At 34.9% G+C, this 11,756-nt stretch overlaps 2 protein-coding genes across 5 annotated transcripts; both read right to left on the bottom strand.

Moving 5' to 3' along the window:
- Positions 1-3,684: 3,684 nt before the first annotated feature.
- On the bottom strand, positions 3,685-5,768 carry LOC145036757 (eukaryotic translation initiation factor 6-2-like). Its single transcript, XM_078985236.1, has 7 exons — positions 5,631-5,768; positions 5,080-5,137; positions 4,740-4,836; positions 4,571-4,656; positions 4,429-4,473; positions 4,211-4,341; positions 3,685-4,131 (listed from the first exon to the last, which is right to left on the bottom strand). Exons 2-7 carry the CDS (start codon positions 5,087-5,089, stop codon positions 3,763-3,765), a joined length of 738 nt encoding a protein of 245 aa, XP_078841362.1. The 5' UTR covers positions 5,090-5,137; positions 5,631-5,768; the 3' UTR covers positions 3,685-3,762.
- Positions 5,769-7,695: 1,927 nt separating this feature from the next.
- LOC145036756 (plant intracellular Ras-group-related LRR protein 4-like) lies at positions 7,696-11,424 on the bottom strand. 4 transcript variants are annotated; one of them, XM_078985232.1, is made up of 4 exons: positions 11,018-11,424; positions 9,469-10,692; positions 8,468-9,381; positions 7,696-8,011 (listed from the first exon to the last, which is right to left on the bottom strand). In XM_078985232.1, exons 2-4 carry the CDS (start codon positions 10,079-10,081, stop codon positions 7,874-7,876), a joined length of 1,665 nt encoding a protein of 554 aa, XP_078841358.1. In that variant the 5' UTR covers positions 10,082-10,692; positions 11,018-11,424; the 3' UTR covers positions 7,696-7,873. The 4 variants fall into 4 exon arrangements, with proteins under 4 accessions (XP_078841358.1, XP_078841359.1, XP_078841360.1 ...); XM_078985233.1 differs by having other exon boundaries at positions 11,195-11,424; XM_078985234.1 differs by having other exon boundaries at positions 11,223-11,424.
- Between the last annotated feature and the right edge of the window lie 332 nt (positions 11,425-11,756).

Genomic DNA, 11,756 nt, shown 5'->3' with positions numbered 1-11,756 from the left:
TGTCAATTGCGGCAAATCAAGACTGGCCACTTAAGCAGTTCGACGTGAAAAATGCTTTCCTCAATGGTTATCTAGAAGAGGAAGTGTTTATGGATCCTCCTCCTGGAATGAATTATGGCGGCAAGGTGTGTAAATTGAACAAAGCACTATATGGGCTGAAGCAATCCCCTAGGGCGTGGTTCGGAAGATTTTCAAAGTTCATGAGAAAGATCGGGTATAAACAATCAGACGCAGATCACACTTTGTTTGTGAAGAGTTACGGTGATAAGGTCACAGCCCTAATCGTGTATGTGGATGATATGGTTGTTACGGGCAACGATCCAGACGAGATTAACACACTACAAGGTTTGTTGAGTCGCGAGTTTGAATTGAAGGATCTCGGGGACTTACGGTATTTCTTTGGAATTGAAGTTGCTAGATCTAAGCATGGGATAGTAATGTGTCAACGAAAGTATGTTTTAGACCTTCTTGCAGAAACGGGAATGTTGGAGTGTCAACCGATTGATACTCCTATAGAAGTGAATCATAAGCTTACAGAATCGACAGGTCAAGTTCCAACCAATAGAGAGAGGTATCAAAAATTGGTCGGAAAATTAATCTATCTTGCACATACACGACCGGATATTGCATATGCGGTTAGCATTGTAAGCCGTTTTATGCATGCTCCTAGTGAGAGTCACATGAAGGCTGTTTTCCGGATTCTACGTTATTTGAAGTCGTCGCCGGGTAAGGGTTTGTTCTTTGGCAGAAATGGAAGCGTAGAAGTTAAAGGGTATACGGATTCTGATTGGGCAGGAGACAAGTCTGACGGTAAGTCCACGTCAGGTTATTTCGTATTTGTTGGTGGTAATCTTGTAACGTGGCGTAGTAAGAAACAGAAGTTTGTGTCGCGCTCGAGTGCGGAGGCAGAGTTTCGAGGTATGGTTCACGGTGTATGCGAGTTACTTTGGGTCAAACGGGTGTTAAAGGATCTGGGCATAAATGTGAAGGGTACTATGGAGTTATTTTGTGATAATCAAGCGGCTGTGAAGATAGCGAGTAATCCAGTTCAACACGATCGGACTAAACATGTTGAATTGGACCGGCATTTCATTAAAGATCATCTTGAGAAAAAGACGATTAGTCTACCGTATGTGAATTCGAATGAGCAGTTAGCTGACATGTTAACCAAGGCTATGTGTGTGCGAATATTCAACGACTCTTTGGACAAGCTTCGAATGATCGATATACATTCATCAGCTTGAGGGGGAGTGTGGTCAAGAGTCTTTTTAAGATAATAATTAGTTTTGTGGATATCTTGTATGGTGTATATCCGATAGTTAGTTTTGAAGGTAGATAATTATCCTGTATTGTATACCCTATATATGTACTTGTTGGTTATGTGAATAACAGAGAAAGAAAAACCCTTCATACGTATTCTGAGTCTGTATCAACTTCATGTTTAATCATTATTCATTAAGTACGTTAAAAAACTATTTTTCATATACTAGTATTCCACTCATACACAATCGTACACCAATTTGCCTTATTTTATATCTTAATCACAACAGAGCTTGTATCTGGAGAACACTGTGTTGACAGCTGAAGCTCGCAAATCCTTGTTTTTCTCCAATCTAAATGATTGCATTGATGATGAAGGCTTGACCCTACGTGATGTTCGTTTGGTATGTCTCAACTTTTTCTTACTTATTCTAAAATCATCACACTATCATCAACCACACACACTGTAGTACACTATATTCATAACCACACATGTTCTAATCACCTTCTAATTTCTTCACTGCAATATAGATTCACTCTACACATGATCTACAAAGCATTATATGTACGTTCTAATCCATCAACACCAATTTTCTTTTCAGCTATTCCTTCCGGTTGTCCGTGATTTCCATATTTTCTTATTTGTAATTGACCTTCAGCAACCATCCTTCACCATTATTGACAACATCAGACAAGATGATACACACCAAGTTGCATATGGTGTTTTGCCAGATCTCGTGGTAGGGTATTCACAAACCTCATATATACTTCTATTAATATATAAACATCAACCTTTAAAAATCAATCCCTTTTTCTTTTTTCAGCATTCATACATGACTGATTACTTGCGTTCCATGCAACATCACGTTTCTGAAACATTTGCGAATGTGCCCATACAAATACTTCAACTTCCATGGGAAACAATCAACAATAGCACTGACTGTGGTGTCTTCACTATGCGCCACATGGAAACATTCATGGGGGACAATGTAAAGGCTTTTAAAGCTGGCTTCAAACCGGAATCTGTTGCACAAAAAAAACAACTGGATAAGCTAAGGGTCTTATATCTTTGCAAAATCCTTACTTAAGACTTCAACTTGTTGAAAGCTTCAATCCTTCAATAATCAGCAGAGTTGCCTTCATCGCTCACAGAAACAATAAATCATGAAACGGGCAGCTACTACAATTTATGACCGATTGCGTGAATTTGGTTAACCTATTTTCATACTAGCTTTATTTTTTGGGTTAATAGACTAGTCTTTATCAACGAATATTGATATCTTTTTTTTGTTTAAGTTATGTTAAATGGTTTAATTTTTGTAGTTGGGTCATGTTTGTTACGGAATAAGAAGGTTATTTTATATAAATGTCTGGTATGTTAAGAACATTTTTTTTGTCATATATTTATACATCGTACGTAGCTTTATGTTCTTTTCATAGTTGTCTACATTAGCGATTTTTTGTTTTGCAATTCACAAATGGTTCATTAGAACTATAGGTGCATACATAGTTCATTATTCATTTCGTTCCATCATTTACCAACCTAACCAAATTATCTTATATTTTCTTCTGATTTTCCAAACCCTTACTTATAAACCAAATCCTTCATCCACAAAATTAATCTCGACGTTTTAACTGTATCCAATTTGATCGTCAATCCAAATTGTGAATACTACTGATCACGTTTTATCATACAATGATTACATCTATAATACTTTATTACTCCGTTTACACTAACTTATCCTACAATTCTTATACCAATCATACTAGTCTAATGCAACTCTCAACCACAAATAATTCTAAAAAATTCAACCCATAACATATCATTTCACAATGACTATAATATCGTAGTTATTACACATTACAATAATAACATATAACTAGATAACATTTATCTAGACAATGATTGAGTTTACTAACCTTAGCAGCTAGGCATGTTTAGCTACACAAATCCATTAACTATTATTGTTCTTGCTCGCTTCCAAGAATTCTTCGATTTGAATATTGCATTAAACCTTCAATATTGACACTCACACTTAATGACTCCTAGTGTTTTTCTTGAACCAATTACTCATAACGATTCATGAATTCAAACCCAGTCTGTCCCAAGAGTATTTGATGAATTTCAGATTTCATTCAAGATTCCAGTTTAGGGTTTATGAGATTTACATTTCAATTGGGTCCAAGTAAAAAAGATTTGACGATTTGATTTTCGGCATGAAATCGAACCAACCCATCATTTCTTATCTTTCCCAATTTAGGGTTTATGCAACGCAAACTCCGATTTAGACAAACATCATGTACTTAGAAAGCCTATTACCATTACTAAATATTTCATGTTTTTTTTTTTTTTATCCGAATGAATGGATTTCAAACCAAAGTTGAACATATAGCAACACAAAAACCAAATACAAGAAAAAGACAAGACAACATGAAACTTTCACCATCATTTTAAGCACAAAAAAAAAAGTAACATAAACATTATCAAGCATTTGAATCGATTCAAACATACGTATCAATCAAGGATTTCTTCATCTCATTAGCAATAGCCTGAGGTCTGGCTTCCCTCAACTTAAAGACATTCTCAATCACCGACAATTCGGTTGCAGTAGTGTCTGAACCACAAAACGCGGTCCAGTCGTTAACGGTTAACCCACCGGCTATCACTTCACTACCACGGTTAACCGTCCCTGCAACCAAAGGGACCTGAAGGAGCGTTGACAGCTCATCCAAATCTTCAACAGATGTGTGAGGGTGCACAATACCACCTCTATTTGAAAACACACAATAACTCCCCACAAGCACATTTCCTGCAATTGTCTGCCTAAACACTTCTACACCAAGAACATCCGCTATCATATCCTCTGTTTCCTAATAATAAGGAGGTCAAGAATCAAAATCCATAAGTCAAAAGACTCAAATCTTTCTGAGGGGTTAGAAAATAAGGTACCTTGTCAAGATCAGTATGGGTAAGGGCAACATGGTCATTACACGCCATGCAATTACCAAGTGCGGATAATTTCTCATTAATCCTTTGAACAACAACTGCATCAGGTAGGCTGTTCCTCAGGTGTTGAAGCTCTGTAAAAGTATCAAACATCACTTCTAAATAGAAAGGTAAAATGGGCTAATTTGTAAATATAAAAAGTGCAAGGTTATAATGTTTACCTTCATCAGTAGTAGTATGAGGCAAGAGAAGGCCTTTTTTATTTCCTACAAAAGAATGGTTAACATCAATGGTCAAAGTCAATAATGGGTTGATAATACAGAATTACAGATTGAAAAATGTTTTTTAAGGTATTGATTTTACCTATGCAAAGCCTTCCAACTATTCTTGTGCCACCAATGGATGTTTTAACAACAGGAATGACATCAGCTAATTCAGACTCAAAGATGCTGCAAATCCGAATTCCAGATTCTTGTAAACTTTGTTTATAAGTAACAAATTGCAATAGCAGTTAAAAGAACAGATTGCAAACCTGTAGAAACTTTCAGAGCCTTCATTTGCTACCAAACAGTATGCATTTGTGAGCTTTGTGAATACCCCAATTTCACATGAGTTTTCGAACCTTAGCCCTGAAAGAATGCATATATACACAAGTAATTGAGTGTATGTTTGGTTGGATGGAATGGAATCACAAAGGAATGTAATGGAATAAGCAAGGTAATGGAATGATTCATTACATTCAGTAATTTTCATATGAAATTTTATATACTATATGTAAATATAATGTGGAATGAGAAAAAGAAGGAATCACATTCCATCAAGAACATCCGTTTTCCATTCAATCAAAAATTGCATATAATAAGTTAGCTTACTTGTGGCCATGGTAAATGAGAAGGAGATGTATGGAAAATGGCTTCAGAAGCAAGGATCCTGTCACAAAATTATAAAATCCAAGTATTTATGTATTAGGAAATCGTTATCTGACTTCACAAATCAAGTGAAGTTATCAACTTAGGAAATGATTAAATTTTTGGTAGCCCACAACTTAAATGATTATAAAGCGATCAAACTTCTGATTCTCTAGTTCTCATTTCCTGAAATTTTAACACAAACAGCTTCCTTGAACCCAAGATCATTTTTTTCTATCCTACTGAGGTAAAACAAAATATCTATCAACGCAAATTTCAATTCGAAAATGAAAATAGAAAACCCGAATTTAGTAGAAAATACAGAATCTGTAATCGATATGATCAATCTCTAATCTTGATCGTTTCTTTGATTCAATAATAAGATTTGTAAGCTTCAGTATTCGACAATTTATAAGTTAAAAGGTGGATCTCAATCCAATCGCGCGTATCTCGGAAATAAAAGCTTCGAGAAGAATGGAAAGAAGTTAAGATTGCAGTGGGAATAGAGAGTAGACCTGTGAATACGACGAAGAGGGAAGAACCTTGAGCGAGTGCGATTAATTCAGATACAGAAAGTCAGAAACTAAAGCAGGAGTTGGGTGAATCAAATTAGGGCTTTGAAAAATGAAAAGTATGAATCAAAGGGATTTTTTTAGTGATATATATTTTTAGAAGATTTTTGTTTTGGGTACACCGCTGTTGACTTTGATTCAGGAACTTGATGACCAAGCAAAAAATCTACTTGAACCCCAAGGTTATGTTTATGTTTATGCCTCGATCTTTGAGAGAATTGTAATGGCCATATCTATAATGTGAACCTTTTAAAAAGTATTATGTTGTAAAATCAAGTTTTATTAACTTTATTCACTAAAAATATATTTTTATAAATCTCCAACTTAAAAGATTTTTCAAAGAAAGTTATAACACTTCAACGTCTATCTCAATTCATTTCAAATGTTATATAAAAATCTTCACTTATTTGTAGTTTTTAACTCTTAATTATGTGTCATACTTGATCTTATTGTTATTTTAATTGGTATATGGTTACCTTTGTTATTGATATGGTTGAAAACTTGAAATATCATGTCCAAAAAAAACGATAACTAGACTAGGTTCCTATTTGGAAAAGAGATTTTAGACGCGTATGATTTTATTTATCGAGATAGCTTTCAAATCCACATTAGCTATATATGTATTATCATTACAGTTCATTTTTTTTTTTTCATATACAACACCACCAACAATAGACTCTAGGAATCTCATTATAAGGACAGAAGAGAAGTAGAAATCGACAATCAAGTCTTCATACATAAGAGATATTGTTTCACAAATTTGACATTCCGTATGTACAATGCAAGGACATATAAATGTAGAAACAATCAAAATATATTTATAAGAGTAAATTACACGAATGGTCCCTATGGTTTTGGGTAATTTACACGTTTGGTCCCTAACTTATTTTTTTAACTTGGAAGGTCCCTATTGTTTGCTTTTATTACATGTTTGGTCCCTACTTTGTGTTTTTATTACATGCTTGGTCCCTATCTTACCTAAAAATACTATTATTTAAATAGGAAAAATAGCGGGGTAAGTAAGATAAGGTGAGGGGGGTGGAATTGTGGGTGTGTTTATCTAAATAAATTAAAAAACCAAAGGAAAAATAGTCTTTTTAACTAAGACAGGGACCAAACGCGTAATAAAAATAAACTGTAGAGACCTTCCGAATTAAAAAAATAAGTTAGGGACCAAACGCGCAAATTACCCTAAACGATAGGGACCATTCGTGTAATTTACTCGAAACAATCAAAATATATTTTTTTGAGTAAATTACAAGAATAGACCCTATGGTTCAGGGTAATTTGCACGTTTGGTCCCTAACTTATTTTTTTAACTCAGAAGGTCTCTACTGTTTGTTTTTGTTGCACACTTGATCCCTATCTTACTTAAAAATATTATTTTGTCCTTGATATTTTAATTTATTTAAATAAACACACCCCCAACCCCAATTCGACCTCATTTCATTTTACATTATCTACCCCATCTTATTTAAATAAATTAAAAACTCAAGGGCAAAATAGTTTTTTTAGATAAAACAGGGACCAAACGCGCAACAAAAACAAATTATAAGGATCTTTCGAGTTAAAAAAAGAAGTTATGAACCAAACCTGCAAATTACCCCAAACCATAGGGACCATTCGTGTAATTTACTTTATTTTTTTATCCATACAAACATGAAATATGCATAAAATCTTTAATCCAAAGAATCTTGCCTCCATATACTCTTGGTTTCGTGATTAGGATGAGATTTATAGGCATTCTAATAAATCATAAAACATTTGCCATTACCAACATTTCTATATATAGCATTTTATGTATCCAAAACAACATAAATATCGCATGCACATTTTATCTCAAGTACATCCAAGTATCATGACATTACAATAGTTTTATTTTTATTAAAATCACACTCAAAGAGTATGAGATATAATAAGATGAACATGTCTTCAAGCTTTCTACCAATGTTGGAACTTTGCAGTTCGTAATAGTATTATAAACATTCATATATCAGCGACACAAAAGTTCCAAAATACATGCATACAAATTGGTCAAAAACCTCAACATGGTTTCTTTGTCTCCACAGACCACATTGGATGATAAATTAGATATTAATATTTAAACACATTTAAAAAAATGAACCTTTTTACATACATTAATTGGAACTTATGCTAAATAAATTAAGGACTAAGATTCATACAAACTATGAAGCCACATAGTCATGCTTTCTTTTGTTAGAACTTGAAAACATGAAAAAACGTGTCCAAGATTTCTTATGTTTAACAGGTTGCACCTTTAAATCCTTCTTCTCATAGACTTCACTCATATACCGAACCACCGCCTAAAAAGAAGACAATATAAAAATTAGTCATCAGATAAAAAATTATTTTTCCACCAACTCCTAAACTGACCCACACTGCCAAAGAGGTGAATAAGATACACAACAACGGGTGTCTATAAGAAGCACAATCCACATTGGATTTGAAACTTCTATATTGGCAGTGAAACTCCCACACTACAAATATTGGCACATGAACCCCTAAGTTGGCCCACATTGGCCAAGTATAGCTTAGGATTTCAGACTTTCGATGCCAATATTTGCACCGGAAACCCTAAGCTGGCCACATTGGCCAGCTTAGGGTTTTGAACTTTCGAAGTCAATATTTACAGTGTGAGAGTTTCAACACCAAATCCACAATAGATTTGGCACTAAAACTCACACTGCAAATACTGGCACCGAAAGTCTGAAACCCTAAACTTACCACACTGCTACAAAAAAAAAAAAAAAAAGATTCACCTGAGCGCCTTTGTCAAGTACGTTCCGTGGTGGTACTTCCAATGGATTTCCTTCAACATTCAACACCCGTAACTTCAATAACATCCTAAACGAATCAGGAATTACTCGTATTTGATTATTACTCATATCCAACTCTTCAAGATTCTCAAGGTTTCCGATTGATCTTGGAAGTGATGTCAAATCGGCAAAGTTGTTGCTAATGTTGATCTTCAAAAGAGTTGTAGCAAAACATAAGCTTTCAGGAACCGAATCAAGTTCATTGAAACTTACATCAAGTTGTTTTATACTTTTCAACGATGACATTGTTGTTGGCAACCTACTAATGTTATTATATCGAACAGATAGTTTTTCCAATGACTCGATTCTTCCTACTGCTTCTGGTAAAGCTTTAATCTTGTTGTAATCCGCAAGAAGTTGTTTGAGAGATGAACATTGACCAACTGCATGTGGGATTTCTTCGATTTCGTTTGTTTCAATGTTTAATGTTTGTAAACTTGAAAGAGAACCGATTTGATCAGGAAGAAATGAGAAGTTGTTCGAACTTAAATCGAGTTCTTGAAGATGGATTAATCTACCAAAAGTCGAAGGAAGAGATGTTAAGTTGTTTCCATGAAGATCTAGAAAAATTAAGTTGATGAGATTCCCTATGGATTCTGGGAGTTCGATGATTTTGTTTGAATGTAAGTTGAGTTTTGTTAATGAAGAAAGGGTTCCTATTGAAGACGGGAGAGAAAGAAGACGATTTTCTGAGAGATTGAATGTGAGTAAATTGGATAATTTCCCAATTGAATCGGGAAGCCATTCTATTTGTTCCATGAGTTTGTTATGAAGATCAAGATCTTTAATTCCTTTCTTTGATGACACTTCAATCAAACTAGCAAGCTTTATAAGACTCAATTTTTCACCATCTTGTCCTACATAATTACATATTAATTAAAGCAAATTCATGGATAATGTAAAAAAAACGTAACTAAATTTGAACTTTTGAAGTTTAAACTCACCGGAAGTAATGGAAGGTTTTAGAGTTGAATCGAAAATTTGGGGTTTGGAAAATTTACTTGATACAATCCCTCCATTGTTATAAAACTTGGATTTATTCACATAACTATCATCTTTAATGATCAAATGGGAGCTTTTGACATGATCTTTATCAAAAGATAAGCTAGACGTGGAAGATGGAGTGCTGTGATCGAAGCTTGAAGTAGAGATGGAAGCTGGATTTGTTGAAGGTGAAGAAGAAGAAGTACTTGAAGGGGTGTTATTAGATGGAGAAGGAGAACAACATTTGGAGGCTCTTTGAATCATTTCATCGAACAGTTGGTGGCAGTTTTCGAGGTCTAGTAATTTAACAGCTTCCCTCTTTTGTTCTTTGGTTTGGAATTGGACTAATTGTTTCTGCATCTCCAACAGGATGTTGAAGAGTTCTTCAGGGATGTATTTTCGTTTCTTTTGTCTGGAAATTGCTTCGATTCTTGTTTGTTCTTCATTGTCTGCGTTTCTGATTAGAATGACTGCATCTTCAATGTCATCGATTCCAGGTCTTGGAGGAAGAGATTTATGAATTCTCATTATCTCTTCCACCACTTCGTCTACTGATTTGGCAGATGAATCCATGTCCTTCTCGGGTATTTGTGTGTGTGTGTGTGTACTGTATATTGTTTATTCACGTATATACTGTAATGTCTTAATGCTACAGAGCTCATGTTTTTAAAGGATACATACGTGTATGGATAAATCAAAATATTTTATTATTAATGCTCGTGATTTCTTAAAGTATCACAACCATAAAAAAGAAAAAAAAAATCACATGAGTATGAATTAATTTAAGACAAGGACTTTTGAACTAGAATCACATGAATCTTGTTGGTGATGATCACATGGACAAAAATAAATAAAATACAAAAAAGTTTTAATATTTTCACATCAAAAGTCAAAAGAGAGGTGAGAATGATTAGTTTGCCAACTGAAACTGGCATGATATGTCAAAATTATGGTGATATTAGCAGAAAACGACACCGTATACAAGCAGTTAAGTTCAGGCTGTTTATGAAACATACCTACACCATGATCACCTTCTTGAATTTCCATTGTCATTGACCTTGAAACAATGTCGCTTCTTGATGCAAGCAAGAAGTTTGGCAGGATGGATGGGGGATAAATCCTTCACCTTCACTGTTCGTTAAAATCCCACCTTCACCGTGAATGAGAGATCCAGTTTGATGAAACTGTACAAATCCAAGAACTTGAAATAAGAAATGTCACAGAAATGGTAAGTAAAGTAAGCATAAAACCTGAAATCCCTAAGATATATATCAAGAAACGACCTCTTTGAAAGCCCTAATTAATGAAAGGTAATAACATTATCCCCATAAGAGAGAAAAGGAAAATCGGTAGACGAATTGAAAAAACTTCGAATTGGGAGGGCGATCCTCCCGGTGAACTGACCGTAGCCCAAACCGACACAGGTGAACCTCGATTCAATCCCAATTTTGAATGGAAAAATTGAAGGAAAAAGGAAAAAATGCACCAAGGCGTCTTCTAACACATCACCTTGAAATCCACTTGAATTCGTGGAGCTAAGTGAGAGGAGAGGGATTTAGGGCTTTGAGGCACCAGCCACAAAATTCTCCGGTATTATGATAACATAACCGACGAAGAAGCAGGAAACAATGAACTCGAGATTCCATAATTTTCACAGAAAAAATCGAAGAGGATGAACAAATTAACTGAAATTGGACTTCGTTGAGACGTTCACCATTTCCATCGATTATCTTTGTGTCATCTAGTACCTCTCTGCCATAAAATTCATGATATCCGATATGCGATCTCTCTCCACCCTGAGACTAGGCGGAGTGGATGCGCCAAGCCCGCCCTCGCCAAACACGCTATGCACGCCAAACACCGCGCCAAAGGGGCTCGCTAAGCTCCACGCGCTGTTTCACCGGCGAGAAAAGAGAAGGAAATAGTGATAGTGGTGGGACCCTTCTGACTAGTTGACCATATTTTAAGCAAATTCTAACCATTTTTCTATACAATTGAAACCATTTTTCTAGCCGTTTTTTTTTTGGAAAATGATATTTTAGGGTAATAAAGTATTTGTTTTGTATTCATTAGGTCTCTTATCTTTTTTTTTTGTCTTTATTATACCATTGAACTTATAATCTCTGTTCACCAAAGCCCTTGATACCGGTTGTTGTAGGTTACTACTTATGTGGATATTACGTGGCATTATGTGCCATAAACTGGACTTATTAATTGCAAGGTTACAGTACTGCATCGTTCTTGCCCT

The sequence above is a fragment of the Lactuca saligna genome, chromosome 3, assembly GCF_052625555.1.
Source record: "Lactuca saligna cultivar CGN05327 chromosome 3, ASM5262555v1, whole genome shotgun sequence".
Taxonomy (NCBI): domain Eukaryota; kingdom Viridiplantae; phylum Streptophyta; class Magnoliopsida; order Asterales; family Asteraceae; genus Lactuca; species Lactuca saligna.
This window is presented reverse-complemented; position numbering and strand designations above follow the sequence as displayed.